The 26880-nt window shown below is 44.3% G+C and overlaps 1 protein-coding gene across 3 annotated transcripts; it reads left to right on the top strand.

Moving 5' to 3' along the window:
* Positions 1-71: 71 nt before the first annotated feature.
* On the top strand, positions 72-19234 carry ccdc169 (coiled-coil domain containing 169). 3 transcript variants are annotated; one of them, XM_055936843.1, is made up of 9 exons: positions 73-289; positions 6086-6168; positions 7738-7848; positions 8485-8525; positions 13673-13771; positions 14769-14822; positions 15133-15254; positions 17728-17908; positions 19022-19234. In XM_055936843.1, the coding sequence occupies exons 1-9, from the start codon at positions 216-218 to the stop codon at positions 19109-19111; spliced, it is 855 nt and encodes a 284-aa protein (XP_055792818.1). In that variant the 5' UTR covers positions 73-215; the 3' UTR covers positions 19112-19234. The 3 variants fall into 3 exon arrangements, with proteins under 3 accessions (XP_055792820.1, XP_055792818.1, XP_055792819.1); XM_055936845.1 differs by lacking the exon at positions 13673-13771 and having other exon boundaries at positions 72-289; XM_055936844.1 differs by lacking the exon at positions 19022-19234 and having other exon boundaries at positions 74-289; positions 17728-18010.
* Positions 19235-26880: the final 7646 nt, after the last annotated feature.

Raw genomic sequence — 26880 nt, 5'->3', positions numbered from 1 at the left:
AATAATAATAATACTTATTTCACTGCGTTTATTTGAACCGAAACGCATGTAGGAGCCGCATACAATCGTGACGTCGTTTTTCAAAACGCAGGTGACGCGCTACTCCTTCAGATGCTCTGAAATCAACTTCCGACAAAAACGTGCAGGACACGACTGTCTCCATTGGCAACGAGGAGAACAAACTTTGAGTTGATGGCAACATTGAGAAGAACAACATGGGAGATGCGGACTTCAGCAAATACGATTCAGCCCGTTTACAGGACGAATTGGCGCAGGAGAGAGAGATGAAGTAAGTACAACGTGTATTGTAAGGGAATGCATTTATAATGAGGGATACCTAAAGAAAATAGGACCTCTGAAATAGAAATGGATGGCCAACCCTTCAGTAAAGTATATTTTTACCCTCCCTGAACGCTTCAAAAAGTGACCCCTATACCCAAAATAATAATTTCAACCAAGTCGATAGCAGAGAACCTGCTGTTTACCCTCACGCGTAGACTGCCGTTGAGTGAACCGACAATCACAAAATGCAGTCAAGCCATCCGCTCCTCAGTTTCCGCCTGAATATTTATGCGCGAAAACACTACACGGTAATGCGTGTTTTTTTCTGGAAACTTAGTCATATACACAGACTTTTTAAATGTATTTTATTTAACTAGGCAAGTCAGTTAAGAACAAATTCATATTTACAACGACGGCCTACCCCGGCCAAACCCTAACCCGGTTGTGATACAGCCTGGAATCGAACCAGGGTCTGGCGCCTTAGACCGCAGCGCCACTCGGGAGGCCGTATAGAGACGATAGCTACAAATAATTCCAAGCAAACAGTTTGAAGCGACACTAATTCAATTAATCATAATCAAAATCCTACCAAATAGTTAATTTCATTTTCACGCCTTATCAAAAATGACTGGTTTCACGGGTAGAATGTGGTTGCAGAGGCTGCGTTAGCCTAACAGTGGTTCTGTTAAGGACATGCTAAATTGTTTACAGTCATGACATATAAACACAGCAGACACACACACACGGCTTTACAGCCGGATCTACGTGAGCGTTATATGTGTTTTAGTAGATCGTTAATCCAGTGAGATGACCGTTGCTTCCTATATTATGCCATCTAAAAATATGGGTTAATACAATTGGTTATTCTATATTTCAGTGAACTTTTAAGTAGGCTAACTTAATACAATTTTAACACAGTGAACTTGGATGGTAAACATTTTGTCACGTCTGCCACTAGTACATCAATAATCTATTGTCTTTAACATTGCAAAGCATGAGTGTTGTGTATTCGCGCTGACAAATTCAGAACGGAAACTGAGGAGCAGAAGTCGATGTCTTGACCGTGTTTTGTGTTTTGCGACTGTCGGCTCACTTGACTGCAGTGGACAAACTTTAACGGTGAAAACATATCCATTATAATAAAAACACTGCATAACTCTATCATCTTATTGATTTTTTTTTTCCTTTTTATGCAATGTGCAATACTACTTATGCAATGTGCAATACTACTCATGTTACCTGCTTAGAGACTAGCATAATCTTTTTTAACAAAACAACACAACATGACAAGTCATGAACGCTCTGCAGCACCTGAGATGTATAGATTTTTATACAGGTTATTGTAAAAGAAGAAAAGACAACAGTCTTAAGTTTGGAACAGTGTTAAAGTTGTTTTATTAAATTGAGCGCAACAGAACCAGTTACAACTGAAGTATCTGGTCATCAATAAACTATATATAAATCGTTTTGTTTTTTTGTCATTTGGAAAAATATCACTTTCTAATTTATTCTATTACAATCTATCGTATGGATTTTTCCAAAAGAGATTTGTTTTCTGTGATGAAGGCATGTGAATCTGCTAGGCTAAACTAACACAATAGGCATGTGAATCTGCTAGGCTAAACTAACACAATAGGCATGTGAATCAGCTAGGCTAAACTAACACAATAGGCATGTGAATCTGCTAGGCTAAACTAACACAAAAGGCATGTGAATCTGCTAGGCTAAACTAACACAATAGGCATGTGAATCTGCTAGGCTAAACTAACACAATTGTAACGTCCTGACCAGAGTTCTTATGTGTTTTGCTTGTTTTAGTGTTGGTCAGGACGTGAGCTGGGTGGGAATTCTATGTTGTGTGTCTAGTTCGTCTGTTTCTGTGTTCAGCCTAATATGGTTCTCAATCAGAGACAGCTGTCAATCGTTGTCCCTGATTGAGAATCATATAAAGGTGGCTTGTTTTGTGTTGGGGATTGTGGGTGGTTGTTTCCTGTCTCTGTGTTTTGTCTGCACCAGATAGGTCTGTCTCGGTTTTTTCACATTTGTTATTTTGTATGTTGTTTGTAGTGTTCCACTTGTTCTTTAATTAAACATGTTGAACACTAGCCGCGCTGCACTTTGGTCCTCTCTTTCACCCCTGGAAGAAAGCCGTGACAATAATAGGCATGTGAATCAGCTAGGCTAAACTAACACAATAGGCATGTGAATCAGCTAGGCTAAACTAACACAATAGGCATGTGAATCAGCTAGGCTAAACTAACACAATAGGCATGTGAATCAGCTAGGCTAAACTAACACAATAGGCATGCATCTCCTGCATCTCCCCGGCATGATCCTCAAAGCAAAGACTAGCCAAACTGGATGTTTCTAAAAGTTCAAAGGCACTGTAGAATGATTGTTTAGCCTAATAAGGTCTTTATTTTGTCTCATTATTATTTAATTCAAAGTATTTAATGAACATTTTATCAAGTCTAAATGCGAAATGTATAGGCATGTTGTTGATGTGTTGTTGAAATGCTGTTGTTGATGTGTTGTTGATGTGTTGTTGTTGTTGATGTGTTGTTGATGTGTTGTTGTTGTTGATGTGTTGTTGAAATGCTGTTGTTGATGTGTTGTTGATGTGTTGTTGTTGTTGATGTGTTGTTGAAATGCTGTTGTTGATGTGTTGTTGATGTGTTGTTGTTGTTGATGTGTTGTTGATGTGTTGTTGAAATGCTGTTGTTGATGTGTTGTTGATGTGTTGTTGTTGTTGTTGTTGATGTGTTGTTGTTGTGTTGTTGAAATGCTGTTGTTGATGTGTTGTTGATGTGTTGTTGAAATGCTGTTGTTGATGTGTTGTTGATGTGTTGTTGTTGTTGATGTGTTGTTGATGTGTTGTTGATGTGTTGTTGTTGTTGATGTGTTGTTGATGTGTTGTTGATGTTGATGTGTTGTTGTTGTTGATGTGTTGTTGTTGTTGATGTGTTGTTGTTGTTGATGTGTTGTTGATGTGTTGTTGATGTGTTGTTGATGTGTTGTTGATGTTGATGTGTTGTTGATGTGTTGTTGATGTGTTGTTGAAATGCTGTTGTTGATGTGTTGTTGATGTGTTGTTGTTGTTGATGTGTTGTTGATGTGTTGTTGTTGTTGATGTGTTGTTGATGTGTTGTTGATGTGTTGTTGATGTGTTGTTGATGTGTTGTTGATGTGTTGTTGATGTGTTGTTGATGTGTTGTTGATGTGTTGTTGTGTTGTTGATATGTTATTGATATGTTATTGATGTGTTGTTGATGTGTTGTTGATATGTTATTGTTGTGTTGTTGATGTGTTGTTGATGTGTTGTTGATGTGTTGTTGATGTGTTGTTGACGTGTTGTTGTTGTTGTTGTTGTTGTTGTTGTTGTTGTTGTTGATGTGTTGTTGTTGTGCTGAGCGCTCCTCCAAGCCTGTAGCATGTCTCAAATGCTTCACAATTTATTTCTTAAATGTCCTTGAAATAATAATAATATAGCCTAAATAATTATGCTACCTGGCTTTCTCTTGGCTTATCTAGAGTTAGTATGTTGTTTAATACCCTGTTGAAATGTTGAACATCAATTTGATAGTGACAGAATCACACATGACTTCCCAAGCAAAGTCAAGTGCAGCCTCTGAATATCATAGAGACAAACCAAAGATATCCCCATATGCATCGGAGTCGTGTCTTTCCCCAGCATTTTACTGCATGTTTCTAGCGCAAAGCATTGGGGACTAAAGCGTCATTATGGATCACTTGATATAATCAGGTCCATACATTTGTTTTCAACATCTTAAGCTAACATTTTCTTTAGCGAAAGCCACAATACCCTCACAATAACCTCTCAATATACCCTCACAATACCCCCTCAATATACCCTCACATACCCCCTCAATATACCCTCACATACCACCTCAATATACCCTCACAATACCCCCTCAATATACCCTCACATGCCCCCTCAGTATACACTCACATACCCTCACAATACCCCCTCACATACCCTCACATACCTCCTCAATATACCTTCACATACCCCCTCAATATACCTTCACATACCCCCTCAATATACCCTCACATACCCCCTTAATTCGAGCCCTGGTTTTATCCTAACACGCCGAGTGTCACGACTTCCGCCGAAGTCGGTCCCTCTCCTTGTTCGGGCGGCGTTCGGCGGTCAACGTCACCGGCTTTCTAGCCATCGCCGATCCACTTTTCATTTTCCATTTGTTTTGTCTTTGTTTTACACACCTGGTTTCAATCCCCCAATTACTTGTTCATTATTTAACCCTCTGTTCCCCCATGGTTGTTTGTGAGTGATTGTTTGTCTTGTATATGGTCCGTTATTGTGGGCTCGTAATATTGTGTTGTAATTGGTAATACTTCAGTAAATACGTTGATTACTCATACCTGCTGTCCTGCGCCTGACTTATCTACACCAGCTACACACAGGATCGTTTACACCGAGCCCTTCACTGACACTAAGCTATTTAAGGGGCGCATGGTGATTGAAGGAATTGGCTGACAAAATCTATGGATAGTAGACTATAATTTTGTCTGTCGATCAGGTAGACCTACCTCTTAATTCTTGAAAAGGAAGAAATAGGCTCCAACACAACGCCTTCTTGTTGTTAGTAGCCTAAAATCAAATTAAAATGAGGACTGTTTAAATTAATTAGGCCTTCTCGAATTAGCCTACTTTCAGCACCCATGTACTGTCCATTTTCGCGGCTGCCGCTTCATAGTAATATAAGTTATGTAAATGACTTAAATATGGCTTATTGTGAGGTCAATAACTGTGATAAATAGCTTCATTGTGGGCAACGAAACATTGTTTTTAATCAAATCATTTATAGCAGTAACAAGCTTACCTCCAGTCCTAGTCTTCTCTGCACTCTTCCTCTAAATCTGAACAGGACATCAGTAGGCCTGGTACACGTAAACAGATATTACATTTTTTGAGGGACAAATACATTTTATTTTCGTGAGGAAGCCTTTGACTCGCCTGCTGAAGTACCACCGTACACAGCATAGAAATTGGTCAGGCAGCACAAACAGGTTTAAATTAGCAAGAGCAGGATTGGCAATGTCTATCCATTGCAGTGTGTAATGCAGTGTAGCCTAGTTTTATATACACCATCCCAGCAGCGCAAATAACTTGGAAAGTACAATTTTCTTACAAATATAACTTTGCCCTGTCAATCAATCAATCAATCAAATGTATTTATAAAGCCCTTCTTACATCAGCTGATATCTCAAAGTGCTGTACAGAAACCCAGCCTAAAACCCCCAAACAACAAGCAATGCAGATGTAGAAGCACGGTGACAAAGGAAAAACTCTCTACGAAGGCCAGAACCTAGGAAGAAACTTAGAGAAGAACCAGGCTCTCCGAGCATCCTGTTGGTATATCCTAGGCTTGCAGCCTATAGTGAAAGGTTAAGGATAATTTGATAGCGACTACACGAGGCGTACTTGATATTGCGCACCCAGCAGAGAATGAGGGGCAGCATCGGGCACAAATCAAGATACAATAAAGCAACTCATTCTCAATGACTGAGCAATATGACATTTTATCGATTGTAAATTACATGACCCTCTCCTGGAGTAAAACATCAATAAATACTAATCCCTCCCCCATGACTGAAATTGAAAAGGCATGACCCTCCCCCATTTTCCTCTGGGTCAATAATGGTAGTTATACTATCACCAATCCACATTAAATGCCCATACCTCTCCCTCTCTCTCTCTTTCTCTCTCTCTCTCTCTCTCTCTCTCTCTCTCGCTCTCTCGTTTCCCTCCTGCCTGTAGAGAGATGCTGCAGGAGTCTGTGTGTGATCTGAGGAGCACCATGACAGAGTTGGAGGAGAGCCTAAACAGTGTGAACCTTGAGGGTGAGTCTGTATGGTGTGTGTGGGCAAGGAGGGTGAGTCTGTATGATGTGTGTGAACAGGGAGGGTAAGTCTGTATGGTGTGTGTGTGGACGGGGAGGGTGAGTCTGTATGGTGTGTGTGAACAGGGAGGGTGAGTCTGTATGGTGTGTGTGGACAGGGAGGGTAAGTCTGTATGGTGTGTGTGGGCAAGGAGGGTGAGTCTGTATGATGTGTGTGGACAGGGAGGGTAAGTCTGTATGGTGTGTGTGGGCAAGGAGGGTGAGTCTGTATGGTGTGTGTGGACAGGGAGGGTAAGTCTGTATGGTGTGTGTGGGCAAGGAGGGTGAGTCTGTATGATGTGTGTGAACAGGGAGGGTAAGTCTGTATGGTGTGTGTGTGGACGGGGAGGGTGAGTCTGTATGCTGTGTGAGAACAGGGAGGGTGAGTCTGTATGGTGTGTGTGGACAGGGAGGGTAAGTCTGTATGGTGTGTGTGGGCAAGGAGGGTGAGTCTGTATGATGTGTGTGAACAGGGAGGGTAAGTCTGTATGGTGTGTGTGGGCAAGGAGGGTGAGTCTGTATAATGTGTGTGAACAGGGAGGGTGAGTCTGTGTGGTGTGTGTGGACAGGGAGGGTGAGTCTGTATGGTGTGTGTGTCACTGTGGACAGGGAGGGTGAGTCTGTATGGTGTGTGTGAACAGGGAGGGTGAGTCTGTATGGTGTGTGTGGACAGGGAGGGTAAGTCTGTATGGTGTGTGTGTGGACAGGGAGGGTAAGTCTGTATAATGTGTGTGAACAGGGAGGGTGAGTCTGTATGATGTGTGTGAACAGGGAGGGTGAGTCTGTATGGTGTGTGTGAACAGGGAGGGTGAGTCTGTATAATGTGTGTGAACAGGGAGGGTGAGTCTGTGTGGTGTGTGTGAACAGGGAGGGTGAGTCTGTATGGTGTGTGTGTCACTGTGGACAGGGAGGGTGAGTCTGTATGGTGTGTGTGTCACTGTGGACAAGGAGAGTGAGTCTGTATGGTGTGTGTGGGCAAGGAGGCATCCCCAATTAGGATCCCCAATTAGCTGCTGCCAAGGCAACGGCTACTCTTCCTGGGGTCCAAACAGGAATCAAAACAGTCTCTTGTGTTGTACCGATGAGTGTCCGAACTGTGGGCCAACTGCTTGAACAGACAGTTCAGTACCTTTCATCCATCAACACCTCACACAAAGACCAATAGAGATGCACCTCATTCTCTCTCACTTATTATCAATTTCTTTCTTTCTTTTAAAAGCTAATTTCCTGCAATTCTACACATTTCCCATGTCTTTATGTGTGTTCATGTGATGTCAGGAGTCGAATCCTCGCCCCCCCAAACATGTTTAGAGCTTTACTGTTGCCTGGTGGTTAGTAGTGTTGCTATGGCAGCTGAAGCATGGCTCCGTGTGAGAAGGTCACGTCCATGTTCAGTGAACTAATGGAATAAACACACAAGCCTGTTCACTTGATTAAATATGATATAGCAACACATGTTACATTAAACTACATTACATCGTGTAGTGTAATGCATGTTGAGTGTGGGATGGGATGTGCATCTTCCTGCCAGGTAACGAGTGGAAGACCCGATACGACACGCAGTTGGAGCTGAACGGGCAGCTGGAACGTCAGATCACACTTGTTCACGAAAAAATGGAGGACCTGCAGAGAAACCCCATGGGTAATAGGAAGGACATGTTAAACACACGCACACACACACACTAAACACACACACACACACACCCACTAAACACACACACACACACCCACTAAACACACACACACACACCCACTAAACACACACGCACACACACACACACACACTAAACACACACACACACACACTAAACACACACACACACACCCACTAAACACACACACACACACCCAAATAAACACACACGCACACACTAAACACACACACACACACCCACTAAACACACACACACACACCCACTAAACACACACACACCCACTAAACACACACACACACACACACCCACTAAACACACACGCACACACACACACACACACTAAACACACACACACACTAAACACACACACACACACCCACTAAACACACACACACACACCCAAATAAACACACACGCACACACTAAACACACACACACACACCCACTAAACACACACACACACACCCACTAAACACACACACACCCACTAAACACACACACACACACACACCCACTAAACACACACACACCCACTAAACACACACGCACACAATGAAAATGATTTTGTGGATTTTTAGGGTGCTTTTGAGGTGACCCCACATGTTTTCTATGTGTCTTTGCAGATCGATTAGCCTCAATACGATCCTATTATGAGGTTCCAGTGGTGAGTTCTTACATATATTGGACTGTATATTTTATGGTATATAATATAATATAATATACTGCATATTATAGATATTATATTATATACTGCATGCTATATATATATATATATATATATTATATTATATACTGTATATTAAAGATATGATATTATATACTGTATATTATAGATATTATATTATATACTGTATATTATAGATATGATATTATATACTGTATATTATAGATATTATATTATATACTGTATATTATAGATATTATATTATATACTGTATATTATAGATATTATATTATATACTGTATATTATAGATAGTATATTATATACTGCATATTATAGATATTATAGTTATTATATTATATACTGTATATTATAGATATCATATTATATACTGCATGTTATAGATATTATATTATATGCTACATATTATAGATATTATATTATATACTGTATATTATAGATATTCTATTATATACTGCATATTATAGATATTATAGTATATACTGCATATTATAGTTATTATAGTTCATACTTTATATTATAGATATTATATTATATACTGTATATTATAGATATCATATTATATACTGCATATTATAGATATTATATTATATACAGTGCGTTCGGAAAGTATTCAGACCCCTTCACTTTTTCCACATTTTGTTACGTTACAACCTTATTCTAAAATCTATTAATTAAATTGTTTTCCTCATCAATCTACCCACAATACTCCATAATGACAAAGCAAAAACATGTTTTTAGAAATGTTTGCAAATGTATAAAAAATTACAAACAGAAATACCTTATTTACGTAAGTATTCAGACCCTTTGCTATGAGACTCAAAATTGAGCTCAGGTGCATCCTGTTTCCATTGATCATCCTTGAGATGTTTCTATAACTTGATTGGAGTCCATCTGTGGTAAATTGTATTGATTAGACATCCTGTCTTTATAAGGTCCCTCAAACCAAGTCATGAGGTCGAAGGAATTGTCTGTAGAGCTCCGAGACAGGATTGTACTGTATATGTTATAGACATTATATTATATACTGTATATGTTATAGATATTGTATTATATACTGTATATTTTATATATATATTATATTGACAGTCAGACAGATCCACAGAGGTGATTAGATTGACAGACAGACAGATCCACAGAGAGGATTAGATTGACAGTCAGACAGATCCACAGAGAGGATTAGATTGACAGTCAGACAGATCCACAGAGGTGATTAGATTGACAGTCAGACAGATCCACAGAGAGGATTAGAGAGAGATGAACACACAACACCAATAGAACACACAGAGAACCAACCAGTAGTGCCAGACCAGGCCAGAGCAGACCAGACCAGATCAGACCAGAGCAGACCAGATCAGACAAGACCAGCCCAGACCAGACCAGGCCAGATCAGACAAGACCAGACCAGACCAGACCAGATCAGACCAGACCAGATCAGACCAGACCAGACCAGCCCAGACCAGGCCAGATCAGACAAGACCAGACCAGGCCAGATCAGACAAGACCAGCCCAGACCAGACCAGGCCAGATCAGACCAGACCAGACCAGACCAGATCAGACCAGACCAGCCCAGACCAGGCCAGACCAGACCAGACCAGACCAGACCAGACCAGGCCAGATCAGACAAGACCAGACCAGATCAGACCAGACCAGACCAGACCAGGCCAGATCAGACAAGACCAGACCAGACCAGGCCAGATCAGACAAGACCAGACCAGAACAGACCAGACCAGACCAGACCAGGCCAGCTGCCACTTTAGATGACTCTGCTGATGTAGACAGAATAAACCTGACTTTAATCACAGCTCAGTAATCACTGGATTATACACTAAACCAGAGAACACACTCCTTACTGTTTTGCCTGTGTGTGTGTGTGTGTGTGTGTGTGTGTGTGTGTGTGTGTGTGTCTGAGCACGCCTGGCAGATGGTAATTAGCATATCTGGGGAGGGTGAATGTGATCTGCATAAGAGAGAGAGAGAGAGAGAGAGAGAGGAGGGAGATACAGGCCTAGAGAAAGAGAGAGATGAGATACAGGCCTTGGGAGAGAGAGAGAGAGTGACAGAGAGTTTCCATTCAAAATGAAGGGAGAGATGGAGAGGGTTACACGTTCTACCTGCTATTCTCTAGTCAGAATAACAGTTGTTTGTTAGTTGGCGCTAACAACAGAAGGTTAAAGATGTCCTCCAACCATTTAAATAAAAATAACGATATGCCAAGTATAAATACAGTAAAGTACACACACTAAATACATTCAAGTATAAATACAGTAAAGTACACACACTAAATACATTCAAGTATAAATACAGTAAAGTACACACACTAAATACATTCAAGTATAAATACAGTAAAGTACACACACTAAATACATTCAAGTATATATACAGTAAAGTACACACACTAAATACATTCAAGTATAAATACAGTAAAGTACACACACTAAATACATTCAAGTGTAAATACAGTAAAGTACACACACTAAATACATTCAAGTATAAATAGAGTAAAGTACACACACTAAATACATTCAAGTATAAATATAGTAAAGTACACACACTAAATACATTCAAGTATAAATACAGTAAAGTACACACACTAAATACATTCAAGTATAAATAGAGTAAAGTACACACACTAAATACATTCAAGTATAAATATAGTAAAGTACACACACTAAATACATTCAAGTATAAATACAGTAAAGTACACACACTAAATACATTCAAGTATATATATAGTAAAGTACACACACTAAATACTTTAAAGTGTCACTCCGGTCTCCTTTTCACCTCATTTAACAACTGATTTCCGTAACATAAGGCACATCTCAATAGTTGATCTCGGTAAGTCATGACATAGTGTGTGTCTTTTGATTAAAATAACAATTTCCCTTGGGGCCTCCCGGGTGGGGCAGTGGTCTAGGGCACTGCATCGCAGTGCTAACTGCGCCACCAGAGTCTCTGGGTTCGCCCCCAGGCTCTGTCGCAGCCGGCCGCGACCGGGAGGTCCGTGGGGCGACGCACAATTGGGCCAGCGTCGTCCGGGTTAGGGAGGTTTTGGCCGGTAGGGATTTCCTTGTCTCATCGCGCTCCAGCGACTCCTGTCGCGGACTGGGCACAGTGCGCGGTAACCAAGGGGGCCAGGTGCAAGGTGTTTCCTCCGACACATTGGTGCGGCTGGCTTCCGGGTTGGAGGCGCGCTGTGTTAAAGAAGCAGTGCGGCTTGGTTGGGTTGTGCTTCGGAGGACGCATGGTTTTCGACCTTCGTCTCTCCCGAGCCCGTACGGGAGTTGTAGCGATGAGACAAGATAGTAATTACTAGCGATTGGATACCACGAAAATTGGGGAGAAAAGGGGGATAAAAAAAATAAAATAAAAATAAAATAAATATTTCCCTAATAGCCCTGTTTCCATGGACACATCTGAAATCAGGCTACTGATTGGACTCTGATAAATGCAGAAAATCACCAATCAAAAGAAACCAATCAAAATAGAGCTTCTACCACATCGACCATGTTATTTTTGGGAAGTACACTGCTCAAAAAAATAAAGGGAACACTTAAACAACACAATGTAACTCCAAGTCAATCACACTTCTGTGAAATCAAACTGTCCATTTAGGAAGCAACACTGATTGACAATAAATTTCACATTCTGTTGTGCAAATGGAATAGACAAAAGGTGGAAATTATAGGCAATTAGCAAGACACCCCCAATAAAGGAATGGTTCTGCAGGTGGTGACCACAGACCACTTCTCAGTTCCTATGCGTCCTGGCTGATGTTTTGGTCACTTTTGAATGCTGGCGGTGCTCTCACTCTAGTGGTAGCATGAGACGGAGTCTACAACCCACACAAGTGGCTCAGGTAGTGCAGTTCATCCAGGATGGCACATCAATGCGAGCTGTGGCAAAAAGGTTTGCTGTGTCTGTCAGCGTAGTGTCCAGAGCATGGAAGCGCTACCAGGAGACAGACCAGTACATCAGGAGACGTGGAGGAGGCCGTAGGAGGGCAACAACCCAGCAGCAGGACCGCTACCTCTGCCTTTGTGCAAGGAGTAGCACTGCCAGAGCCCTGCAAAATGACCTCCAGCAGGCCACAAATGTGCATGTGTCAGCATATGGTCTCACAAGGGGTCTGAGGATCTCATCTCGGTACCTAATGGCAGTCAGGCTACCGCTGGCGAGCACATGGAGGGCTGTGTGGCCCCACAAAGAAATGCCACCCCACTCCATGACTGACCCACCGCCAAACCGGTCATGCTGGAGGATGTTGCAGGCAGCAGAACGTTCTCCACGGCGTCTCCAGACTCTGTCACGTCTGTCACATGTGCTCATGTGCTCAGTGTGAGCCTGCTTTCATCTGTGAAGAGCACAGGGCGCCAGTGGCGAATTTGCCAATATTGGTGTTCTCTGGCAAATGCCAAACGTCCTGCACGGTGTTGGGCTGTAAGCACAACCCCCACCTGTGGACGTCGGGCCCTCATACCACCCTCATGGAGTCTGTTTCTGACCGTTTGAGCAGACACATGCACATTTGTGGCCTGCTGGAGGTCATTTTGCAGGGCTCTGGCAGTGCACCTCCTTGCACAAAGGCGGAGGTAGTGGTCCTGGACAGGGAAACCTCTGGGCCCTGTACATGACTAGACCAGGAGTTAACCTGGACAGGGAAACCTCTGGGCCCTGTACATGACTAGACCAGGAGTTAACCTGGACAGGGAAACCTCTGGGCCCTGTACATGACTAGACCAGGAGTTAACCTGGACAGGGAAACCTCTGGGCCCTGTACATGACTAGACCAGGAGTTAACCTGGACAGGGAAACCTCTGGGCCCTGTACATGACTAGACCAGGAGTTAACCTGGACAGGGAAACCTCTGGGCCCTGTACATGACTAGACCAGGAGTTAACCTGGACAGGGAAACCTCTGGGCCCTGTACATGACTAGACCAGGAGTTAACCTGGACAGGGAAACCTCTGGGCCCTATACATGACTAGACCAGGAATTAACCTGGACAGGGAAACCTCTGGGCCCTATACATGACTAGACCAGGAGTTAACCTGGACAGGGTAACCTCTGGGCTCTGTAGTTCTAGTGGTCAGGTGGTCATGGTGTGTCTGCCTCTATTTCCCAGGATGCACTGAGGCAGAGGCTGAAGGTCCTGACCAATGAGAAGGCAGCGCTGCAGGGTCAGCTGTTAGACTGCAGACTGAGGATTGAACAGGAGGGGAAGGTCTCTCTCTCTCTCTCTCTCTCTCTCTCTCTCTCTCTCTCTCTCTCTCTCTCTCTCTCTCTCTCTCTCTCTCTCTCTCTCTCTCTCTCTCTCTCTCTCTCTCTCTCTCTCTCTCTCTCTCTCTCTCTCTCTCTCTCTCTCTCGCTCTCTCGCTCTCTCTGTCTCTCTCTCTCTTTCTGTGTCTCTGTGTCTCTGTGTCTCTGTGTCTCTGTGTCTCTGTGTCTCTCTGTCTCTCTGTCTCTCTGTCTCTCTGTCTCTCTGTCTCTCTCTCTCTCTCTCTCTCTCTCTCTCTCCCTCCATTTGTTTATTGTTTTGTCCGATCAGATTACGGTGTGTCACGTTTATGAGAATAAGGCTCAAATCTGCCAGTATTAGCGCCTACTAATCTATAATACCGTTCTGTTTTTCATCCACATAGCCACACAGCACACTGAACATCCCATGTGACGTTTCATATAGCCACACAGCACACTGAACATCCCATGTGACGTTTCATATAGCCACACAGCACACTGAACATCCCATGTGACGTTTCATATAGCCACACAGCACACTGAACATCCCATGTGACGTTTCATATAGCCACACAGCACACTGAACATCACATGTGACGTTTCATGCTCGGTAATCGTGAGGCAGAACAACATGTCCCATGATCTAAGTGTGCTCACTGGTTAAATTTGATCTTTTAGATTTTAATTATTTTCATTTAGACTTTTAAGGTCAACCACATTATATATATATGTCATATCAGGCGACCCCACATGGGGTTGCGACCCCTAGTTTGGGAACCACTGCTTTATTGTGTAGATATATAGACCCTCTAATCTGAAAGACCTGTTGGTGTAGATATATAGACCCTCTAATCTGAAAGACCTGTTGGTGTAGACACCTAGACACACCATCAGTTCATCTGATTAGTCTGACTCTTACTATGCACCCATATACTCGGAGGTCTCGTTCTTTCATGTCTCACTTTCTCTCTTTGAATTCCCAGGCCTTTTATAAAGCCAACGCTGTGAGGCGTGTGTACCTGTCAGAAATAGCTAAGGTAAGCATCCTCTTCTCACATCGGTCCTTCCTCCTATGAGGCAGAACTCCTGGCAAAGACCAGAGAACCACACACACACACACACACACACACACACACACACACACACACACACACACACACACACACACACACACACACACACACACACACACACACACACACACACACACACACACACACACACGCACGCACGCACGCACGCACACACCCAGACATGTACTCATGTACAAGTATTCAAATCTATTCAGATTTTAAGGAGGCTACATCAGTGTCTGTGTGATAGAAAATCTATTTTGCTGTGTCACAGTTGTCATCAACCCTGGATGTCACCAGGCGGCAATACCAGGTCCAGCCACAGAGGGAGAGGGCGCCAGAGAGCCAGCAGTACCCCGTCCAGCCACACAGGGCACCAGAGAGCCATATGAGGAAGTGAGTTCATGCAGCCTCTAACCACAGATCTAGGATCAGTTTACTAGCCCATCCAATTCTAAAAGTCACCATGATATGGGGGTGGAATTATATCTGATCGTGGACCAGTAGTTATTTAAGGACATTTCGGACTCAATAAAAACATGTTTACTCATCTGTGCTCTCTCTCTCTCTCTTGTCTCTATACACCACCCATGAGAACATGTTTCGGTTTAACGTCAGATGTAGCAGAGATAAAACCCGTACGTTTACATGGCAGTTATAACGGCAGGTACAATGTCATTACAGTGGAGTTACACGCTGTTACAGAATGGCCGAGTCTCGAAACCGATACCTGATACGACAGAACATAGAAAGTACAATGCACCTACAGGTTCAGATTGTTAACGTTATTTACAATACTGATACCTGTTTATAATTACTGTCTGTAAATCCACGCTGGTTTACTGGTGTACTAGGAGCCCCATTATAGAACTACATTCTGTACTAGGAGCCCCATATTATAGAACTACATTCTGTACTAGGAGCCCCATATTATAGAACTACATTCTGTACTAGGAGCCCCATATTATAGAACTACATTCTGTACTAGGAGCCCCATTATAGAACTACATTCTGTACTAGGAGCCCCATATTATAGAACTACATTCTGTACTAGGAGCCCCATATTATAGAACTACATTCTGTACTAGGAGCCCCATATTATAGAACTACATTCTGTACTAGGAGCCCCATATTATAGAACTACATTCTGTACTAGGAGCCCCATATTATAGAACTACATTCTGTACTAAGGGCCCCATATTATAGAACTACATTCTGTACTAGGAGCCCCATTATAGAACTACATTATGTACTAGGAGCCCCATTATAGAACTACATTCTGTACTAGGAGCCCCATATTATAGAACTACATTCTGTACTAGGAGCCCCATTATAGAACTACATTCTGTACTAGGAGCCCCATTATAGAACTACATTCTGTACTAGGAGCCCCATATTATAGAACTACATTCTGTACTAGGAGCCCCATATTATATTTACATTCTGTACTAGGAGCCCCATATTATATTTACATTCTGTACTAAGGGCCCCATATTATAGAACTACATTCTGTACTAGGAGCCCCATATTATAGAACTACATTCTGTACTAAGGGCCCCATATTATAGAACTACATTCTGTACTAGGAGCCCCATATTATAGAACTACATTCTGTACTAGGAGCCCCATATTATAGAACTACATTCTGTACTAAGGGCCCCATATTATAGAACTACATTCTGTACTAGGAGCCCCATATTATAGAACTACATTCTGTACTAGGAGCCCCATATTATAGAACTACATTCTGTACTAGGAGCCCCATATTATAGAACTACATTCTGTACTAGGAGCCCCATTATAGAACTACATTCTGTACTAGGAGCCCCATTATATGGGGCTCCTAGGAGCCCCATTACTAGGACTAGGAGCCCCATTATAAAAAAGAGAAAAGTAACCTTTCACAGTAGGAAGGACAAGTAACACAAGTAACACTCTTCATAAAGCTTTAATGTATTTAGGGAACCATAGAATGGCTGTGGCGAAGTCCCAATGCTCTCAGAGAAATAGTTCACCCCCGAATCTAAGTTCAAATCACATTTTTATTTTTATATTCTGTACCAGGAGCCCCATATTATAGAACTACATTCTGTACTAAGGGCCCCATATTATAGAACTACATTCTGTACTAGGAGCCCCATATTATAGAACTACATTCTGTCGGTGTCTGTCAGGCAGGTGATGTGGAATTAAAGTCTGCTGGTGGATTATTAAATACACACACACACACACACACACACACACACACACACACACACACACACACACACACACACACACACACACACACACACACACACACACACACACACACACACACACACACACACACACACACACACGTAATTCAATGTTAATCTCAGAGTCGTGCCATCGTGACATGCTAGCTCACGACACAGATTAGGAGATATCATTGGGCTTGTGACTGTGATCGGATGTGAATGACTTTACATGTTTTGAGTTGACAGCTCAAAAGAATTCCCTCAAGGCAGCTAGCTTGAGTTGTCAAAGTCAGAATATGTTATGAAATCAACTTCTCAATGCCGGTTATTTCGTTATATAAGGTTGTACTTTTATCATAAATTAGTTTTTTAAAATCCTTTGATATCATCTTTATAATGTATCAAATCTGAAAATGATTAATATTTTGCTGTTTCATTTGTTTGTTTGTTTATTCATCTCTCTCTCTCTCTCTCTCGCTCTTTGTCTCTGTCTCTGTCTGTCTCTGTCTGTCTCTGTCTCTGTCTGTCTCTGCCTGTCTCTGTCTCTGTCTGTCTCTCTCTCTGTCTGTCTCTCTCTGTCTCTGCCTCTGTCTGTCTCTCTCTGTCTCTCTCTGTCTCTGTCTCTCTCTCTCTTCTCTGAATTACAGAGGGAAGCAGACCAGTAAGCAGTCAGGAAGAGAGGAAGGGAGAGGAGGAGGAAGAGAGGGAGGAAGAGGAGGAGGAAGAGAGGGAGGAAGTGATGGAGGAAGAGACGGAGAAAGAGACGGAGGAAGAGGAGGAGAAAGAGAGGAAAGAAGAGAAGGAGGAAGAGGAGTCAGGAAGGCTGAGGTGGGGAGCAGGTTACCCATACTGAAACACTGAATCCCCTCTCATATACATATATGCAACAATGCTGGTTTGATTTGTGTAATAAAATCGTCTCACTGGTAATGTGGTGTGTATTTATACCCTAATGTTCTTTTTTGAGATCTGTGGGGACGACAGGATTGAATTGAAGAAAAAATGAGAGTTGTGACATGGAGGAGTGGGAAGGAGAAGGGGAGAAGGGATGAGGAGGGGATAGAGGAGAGGAGAAGGGATGAGGAGGGGATAGAGGAGAGGAGAAGGGATGAGGAGAGGAGAAGGGATGAGGAGAGGAGAAGGGATGAGGAGGGATAGAGGAGAGGAGAAGGGATGAGGAGGGGATAGAGGAGAGGAGAAGGGATGAGGAGGGGATAGAGGAGAGGGGAAGGGATGAGGAGGGGATAGAGGAGAGGGGAAGGGATGAGGAGGGGATAGAGGAGAGGAGAAGGGATAAGGAGGGGATAGAGGAGAGGAGAAGGGATAAGGAGGGGATAGAGGAGAGGAGAAGGGATGAGGAGGGGAGAAGGGATGAGGAGGGGATAGAGGACAGGAGAAGGGATGAGGAGGGGATAGAGGAGAGGGGAAGGGATGAGGAGGGGATGGAGGAGAGGGGAAGTGATGAGGAGGGGATAGAGGAGAAGGGATGAGGAGGGGATAGAGGAGAGGGGAAGTGATGAGGAGGCTTAGGAGACTGATGAGGAGAGGAGAGTAGCAGAGAGGGAAGAGGGGAGAGGAGAGTAGCAGAGGGGGAAGAGGGGAGAAGAGGTCCATACAAAAATCCCAAACCAGAAATGTTTCGGCCCTCCAGGACCAGAATTGAATAGTCCTGCTGTAGGGGTTTTGGGCCTTATTTACATATTTCCCAGGTTACCTTTCGGGTTGAACTTTCTCGTTACCAGTACACCCATGACTGCTAGTGATAGAGAAATGGTTGTATCACGCCCTGGCTATAGAGAGGCTTTTTTTTCTCTATTTTGGTTAGGCCAGGGTGTGACTAGGGTGGGCAATCTATGTCTGGTGTTCTATGTTGTCCTTGTTTTGTATTTCTGAGTGTATGGCACCTTGTTCTTCTCCTTCTCTATTCGACGATCGTAACAGAATCACCCACCAACCAAGGACCAAGCAGCATGGTATCGAGCAGCAGCGTTATCTGGACTCATGGACATGGGAGGAGATTTTGGATGGTAAGGGAACCTGGGCACAGGCTGGGGAATATCGCCGCCCCAAGGAAGAACTGGAGGCAGCTCAAGCTGAGCGGCGGCGATATGAGGAGTTAGCCCGGCAGCACAACAGGCACGAGAGGCACACGGGGAGACTGGCGGAGTCAGGCGATAGACCTTAGCCAACTCCCCGTGCTTACCGGAAGAAGCGCAGTACTGGTCAGGCACCGTGTTATGCGGTCAAGCGCACGGTGTCGCCAGTACGCGCTCATAGCCCGGAGCGCTAAACGCCAGCCCCCCGCAAGTGCCATGCGAGAGTGGGCATCCAGCCAGGGCATGTTTTGCCGGCTCAGCGTGTCTGGTCTCCGGTACGCCGTTTCGGCCCAGGGTATCCTGCGCCGGCTCTGCGTGCTGTGTCTCCGGGGCGCTGGGAGGGTGCAGTGCGTCCTATGCCTGCGCTCCGCCCGTGCCGGGCAAATGTGGGCATTGAGCCTAAGGGAGAGGTGCGCGTAGTATGCACCAGATCTCCAGTGCTCCCCCACAGCCCGGTTCAACCTGTGCCTCTTCCACACACCAGGCCTCCTGTAGGTCTCCCCAGCCTGGTGGGTCCTGTGTCAGTCCCACGCACCAGGCTGTCTCTCCGTCTCCTTCCTCCAGGTTCTCCCGTCAGTCCGGAGCTGCCAGAGCCGCCCGTCAGTCCGGAGCTGCCAGAGCCGCCCGTCAGTCCGGAGCCGCTAGAGCCGCCCGTCAGTCCGGAGCTGCCAGAGCCGCCCGTCACTCCGGAGCCGCCAGAGCAGCCCGTCACTCCGGAGCCGCCAGAGCAGCCCGTCACTCCGGAGCCGCTAGAGCAGCCTTTCACTCCGGAGCTGCCAGAGCAGCCCTTCACTCCGGAGCTGCCAGAATCGCAGCCCCTCAGTCCAGAGGCGCCCCTCAGTCCAGTGGTGCCCTCTACGAGGGTCTTCAGTCCGGGGCCCGCTGCGAGGGTCCCCGCTCCAGAGGCGCCACCTAAGTGGGACAAGACTGAGGTGGAGCGGGGTCCACGTCCCGCACCCGAGCCGCCGCCGTCTGACTAGGGCAGTCTATGTTCTTTTTTCTATGTTGTTGGTTTTCTATGTGTTTGGCCTGGTGTGGTTCCCAATCAGAAGCAGCTGTCTATCGTTGTCTCTGATTGGGAGCCATACTTAGGTAGCCTGTTTTCCCATTTTGAGTTGTGGGTGATTAATTTCTGTTTAGTGTGTGTTACACCTGACGGAGCTGTTTTCGGTTGTCACTTTGTTGTTTTTGCTTTTTAGTGTTCAGTTTCTATTAAATATGACGAACACTTACCACGCTGCGTTTTGGTCTTCACCTTCTTCCGACGACAGCCGGTACAGGTTGTTACATTCGTTCATTTTCAGTCCTGTGACCTGAACCAAGTGAGTGAACATGTTGTCATTGAACTTTATTTATTTAAGATAAATCAATACATATTTCATAAGGCTCTCTTTTGAGAGTTTTACCCTAATGCAGTGGCCTGAAATGTCTAGTTTACTGAGAATGAACCAGTTAAGAACATTCATTTATTTCAGTGTACTACCTCCTACACACACACACACACACACACACACACACACACACACACACACACACACACACACACACACACACACACACACACACACACACACACACACACACACACTCACACTGCGTATACTACCTCCTACAACCTCCTGCATTACATAAACAATACTGGATCATCGTCACAAATATTTGAATATCTAAACCAAACAGCTAAATGTCCAACTCAAACTACAACATATTATAACTGTAACCATTCTCAACAGCTATATCTTTCCAAAATACAGAGTTGTTGCTTTTCATTCTCTATTTTCCCAAGGTACTGTCCAACTACTGTAGACAGTCCGATGTCCAACTCTGTCCGCAATAGTTACTGTAGACAGCCCGATGTCCAACTCTGTCTACAATAGTTACTACAGACAGCCCGATGTCCAACTCTGTCCACAATAGTTACTACAGACAGCCCGATGTCCAACTCTGTCCACAATAGTTACTACAGACAGCCCGATGTCCAAATCTGTCCACAATAGTTACTACAGACAGCCCGATGTCCAACTCTGACTACAATAGTTACTACAGACAGCCCGATGTCCAACTCTGTCTACAATAGTTACTACAGACAGCACGATGTCCAACTCTGTCTACAATAGTTACTACAGACAGCCCGATGTCCAACTCTGACTACAATAGTTACTACAGACAGCCCGATGTCCAACTCTGTCTACAATAGTTACTACAGACAGCACGATGTCCAACTCTGTCTACAATAGTTACTACAGACAGCCCGATGTCCAACTCTGTCCACAATAGTTACTACAGACAGCACGATGTCCAACTCTGTCTACAATAGTTACTGTAGACAGCCCGATGTCCAGCTCTGTCCACAATAGTTACTACAGACAGCCCGATGTCCAACTCTGTCTACAATAGTTACTACAGACAGCCCGATGTCCAACTCTGTCTACAATAGTTACTACAGAAAGCCCGATGTCCAACTCTATCCACAATAGTTACTGTAGACAGCCCGATGTCCAGCTCTGTCCACAATAGTTACTACAGACAGCCCGATGTCCAACTCTGTCTACAATAGTTACTACAGACAGTACGATGTCCAACTCTATCCACAATAGTTACTACAGACAGCCCGATGTCCAACTCTGTCTACAATAGTTACTACAGACAGCCCGATGTCCAACTCTGACTACAATAGTTACTACAGACAGCCCGATGTCCAACTCTGTCCACAATAGTTACTACATACAGCCCGATGTCCAACTCTTTCCACAATAGTTACTGCAGACAGCCCGATGTCCAACTCTGTCCACAATAGTTACTACAGACAGCCCGATGTCCAACTCTGTCCACAATAGTTACTACAGACAGCCCGATGTCCAATTCTTTCCACAATAGTTACTACAGACAGCCCGATGTCCAACTCTGTCCACAATAGTTACTACAGACAGCCCGATGTCCAACTCTGACTACAATAGTTACTACAGACAGCCCGATGTTCAACTCTGTCTACAATAGTTACTACAGACAGCCCGATGTCCAACTCTGTCTACAATAGTTACTACAGACAGCCCGATGTCCAACTCTGTCTACAATAGTTACTACATACAGTCCGATGTCCAACTCTGTCCACAATAGTTACTACAGACAGCCCGATGTCCAACTCTGTCTACAATAGTTACTACAGACAGCCCGATGTCCAACTCTGTCCACAATAGTTACTACAGACAGCCCGATGTCCAACTCTGTCCACAATAGTTACTACAGACAGCCCGATGTCCAACTCTGTCCACAATAGTTACTACATACAGCCCGATGTCCAACTCTGTCTACAATAGTTACTACAGACAGCCCGATGTCCAACTCTGTCTACAATAGTTACTACAGACAGCCCGATGTCCAACTCTGTCTACAATAGTTACTACAGACAGCCCGATGTCCAACTCTGACTACAATAGTTACTACATACAGCCCGATGTCCAACTCTGTCTACAATAGTTACTACAGACAGCCCGATGTCCAACTCTGTCTACAATAGTTACTACAGACAGCCCGATGTCCAACTCTGTCTACAATAGTTACTACAGACAGCACGATGTCCAACTCTGTCTACAATAGTTACTACAGACAGCCCGATGTCCAACTCTGACTACAATAGTTACTACATACAGCCCGATGTCCAACTCTGTCTACAATAGTTACTACAGACAGCACGATGTCCAACTCTGTCTACAATAGTTACTACAGACAGCCCGATGTCCAACTCTGTCCACAATAGTTACTACAGACAGCACGATGTCCAACTCTGTCTACAATAGTTACTACAGACAGCCCGATGTCCAACTCTGTCCACAATAGTTACTACAGACAGCCCGATGTCCAACTCTGACTACAATAGTTACTACAGACAGCCCGATGTCCAACTCTGTCTACAATAGTTACTACAGACAGCCCGATGTCCAACTCTGTCCACAATAGTTACTACAGACAGCCCGATGTCCAACTCTGTCTACAATAGTTACTACATACAGCCCGATGTCCAACTCTGACTACAATAGTTACTACAGACAGCCCGATGTCCAACTCTGTCTACAATAGTTACTACAGACAGCCCGATGTCCAACTCTGTCTACAATTGTTACTACAGACAGCCCGATGTCCAACTCTGTCCACAATAGTTACTACAGACAGCCCGATGTCCAACTCTGTCCACAATAGTTACTACAGACAGCACGATGTCCAACTCTGTCTACAATAGTTACTACAGACAGCCCGATGTCCAACTCTGTCTACAATAGTTACTACAGACAGCCCGATGTCCAACTCTGTCTACAATTGTTACTACAGACAGCACGATGTCCAACTCTGTCTACAATAGTTACTACAGACAGCCCGATGTCCAACTCTGACTACAATAGTTACTACAGACAGCCCGATGTCCAACTCTGTCTACAATAGTTACTACAGACAGCACGATGTCCAACTCTGTCTACAATAGTTACTACAGACAGCCCGATGTCCAACTCTGTCCACAATAGTTACTACAGACAGCACGATGTCCAACTCTGTCTACAATAGTTACTACAGACAGCCCGATGTCCAACTCTGTCCACAATAGTTACTACAGACAGCCCGATGTCCAACTCTGTCTACAATAGTTACTACAGACAGCCCGATGTCCAGCTCTGTCCACAATAGTTACTACATACAGCCCGATGTCCAACTCTGTCCACAATAGTTACTAGAGACAGCCCGATGTCCAACTCTGTCCACAATAGTTACTACATACAGCCCGATGTCCAACTCTGTCTACAATAGTTACTACAGACAGCCCGATGTCCAGCTCTGTCCACAATATCTACTACAGACAGCCCGATGTCCAACTCTGTCCACAATAGTTACTACATACAGCCCGATGTCCAACTCTTTCCACAATAGTTACTGCAGACAGCCCGATGTCCAACTCTGTCCACAATAGTTACTACAGACAGCCCGATGTCCAATTCTTTCAACAATAGTTACTACAGACAGCCCGATGTCCAACTCTGTCCACAATAGTTACTACAGACAGCCCGATGTCCAACTCTGACTACAATAGTTACTACAGACAGCCCGATGTCCAACTCTGACTACAATAGTTACTACAGACAGCCCGATGTTCAACTCTGTCTACAATAGTTACTACAGACAGCCCGATGTCCAACTCTGTCTACAATAGTTACTACAGACAGCCCGATGTCCAACTCTGTCTACAATAGTTACTACATACAGTCCGATGTCCAACTCTGTCCACAATAGTTACTACAGACAGCCCGATGTCCAACTCTGTCTACAATAGTTACTACAGACAGCCCGATGTCCAACTCTGTCTACAATAGTTACTACAGACAGCCCGATGTCCAACTCTGTCCACAATAGTTACTACAGACAGCCCGATGTCCAACTCTGTCCACAATAGTTACTACAGACAGCCCGATGTCCAACTCTGTCCACAATAGTTACTACATACAGCCCGATGTCCAACTCTGTCTACAATAGTTACTACAGACAGCCCGATGTCCAACTCTGTCTACAATAGTTACTACAGACAGCCCGATGTCCAACTCTGACTACAATAGTTACTACATACAGCCCGATGTCCAACTCTGTCTACAATAGTTACTACAGACAGCACGATGTCCAACTCTGTCTACAATAGTTACTACAGACAGCCCGATGTCCAACTCTGTCCACAATAGTTACTACAGACAGCACGATGTCCAACTCTGTCTACAATAGTTACTACAGACAGCCCGATGTCCAACTCTGTCCACAATAGTTACTACAGACAGCCCGATGTCCAACTCTATCCACAATAGTTACTGTAGACAGCCCGATGTCCAGCTCTGTCCACAATAGTTACTACAGACAGCCCGATGTCGAACTCTGTCCACAATAGTTACTACATACAGCCCGATGTCCAGCTCTGTCCACAATAGTTACTACATACAGCCCGATGTCCAACTCTGACTACAATAGTTACTACAGACAGCCCGATGTCCAACTCTGACTACAATAGTTACTACAGACAGCCCGATGTCCAACTACTACAGACAGCCCGATGTCCAACTCTGTCTACAATAGTTACTACAGACAGCCCGATGTCCAACTCTGTCCACAATAGTTACTACAGACAGCACGATGTCCAACTCTGTCTACAATAGTTACTACAGACAGCCCGATGTCCAACTCTGTCCACAATAGTTACTACAGACAGCCCGATGTCCAACTCTATCCACAATAGTTACTGTAGACAGCCCGATGTCCAGCTCTGTCCACAATAGTTACTACAGACAGCCCGATGTCGAACTCTGTCCACAATAGTTACTACATACAGCCCGATGTCCAGCTCTGTCCACAATAGTTACTACATACAGCCCGATGTCCAACTCTGACTACAATAGTTACTACAGACAGCCCGATGTCCAACTCTGACTACAATAGTTACTACAGACAGCCCGATGTCCAACTACTACAGACAGCCCGATGTCCAACTCTGTCTACAATAGTTACTACAGACAGCCCGATGTCCAACTCTGTCTACAATAGTTACTACAGACAGCCCGATGTCCAACTCTGTCTACAATAGTTACTACATACAGTCCGATGTCCAACTCTGTCCACAATAGTTACTACAGACAGCCCGATGTCCAACTCTGTCTACAATAGTTACTACAGACAGCCCGATGTCCAACTCTGTCCACAATAGTTACTACAGACAGCCCGATGTCCAACTCTGTCCACAATGGTTACTACAGACAGCCCGATGTCCAACTCTGTCCACAATAGTTACTACATACAGCCCGATGTCCAACTCTGTCTACAATAGTTACTACAGACAGCCCGATGTCCAGCTCTGTCCACAATATTTACTACAGACAGCCCGATGTCCAACTCTGTCCACAATAGTTACTACATACAGCCCGATGTCCAACTCTTTCCACAATAGTTACTGCAGACAGCCCGATGTCCAACTCTGTCCACAATAGTTACTACAGACAGCCCGATGTCCAACTCTGTCCACAATTGTTACTACAGACAGCCCGATGTCCAACTCTGTCCACAATAGTTACTGTAGACAGCCCGATGTCCAACTCTGTCCACAATAGTTACTACAGACAGCCCGATGTCCAACTCTGTCTACAATAGTTACTACAGACAGCCCGATGTCCAGCTCTGTCTACAATAGTTACTACAGACAATCCGATGTCCAACTCTGTCCACAATAGTTACTACAGACAGCCCGATGTCCAGCTCTGTCTACAATAGTTACTACAGACAGCCCGATGTCCAACTCTGTCCACAATAGGTACTACAGACAGCCCGATGTCCAACTCTGTCCACAATAGTTACTATATACAGCCCGATGTCCAACTCTGTCTACAATAGTTACTACAGACAGCCCAATGTCCAGCTCTGTCTACAATAGTTATGGCAGACAGCCCGATGTCCAACTCTGTCCACAATAGTTACTACAGACAGCCCGATGTCCAACTCTGTCTACAATAGTTACTACAGACAGCCCAATGTCCAGCTCTGTCTACAATAGTTACTACAGACAGCCCGATGTCCAACTACTGTAGACAGCCCGATGTCCAACTCTGACTACAATAGTTACTACAGACAGCCCGATGTCCAACTACTACAGACAGCCCGATGTTCAACTCTGTCCACAATAGTTACTAC

This window comes from Salvelinus fontinalis, chromosome 10, assembly GCF_029448725.1.
Source record: "Salvelinus fontinalis isolate EN_2023a chromosome 10, ASM2944872v1, whole genome shotgun sequence".
Taxonomy (NCBI): Eukaryota; Metazoa; Chordata; class Actinopteri; order Salmoniformes; family Salmonidae; genus Salvelinus; species Salvelinus fontinalis.
This window is presented reverse-complemented; position numbering and strand designations above follow the sequence as displayed.

Coding starts and splice junctions, on each gene's coding strand:
- ccdc169 (XM_055936843.1), top strand. CDS start 216: ATGGGAGATGCGGACTTCAGCAAATACGATTCAGCCCGTTTACAGGAC. Junction 14,823..15,132: donor ACCTGTCAGAAATAGCTAAG/GTAAGCATCCTC, acceptor GCTGTGTCACAG/TTGTCATCAACCCTGGATGT. Junction 17,909..19,021: donor GAGGAGTCAGGAAGGCTGAG/GTGGGGAGCAGG, acceptor CGATCGTAACAG/AATCACCCACCAACCAAGGA.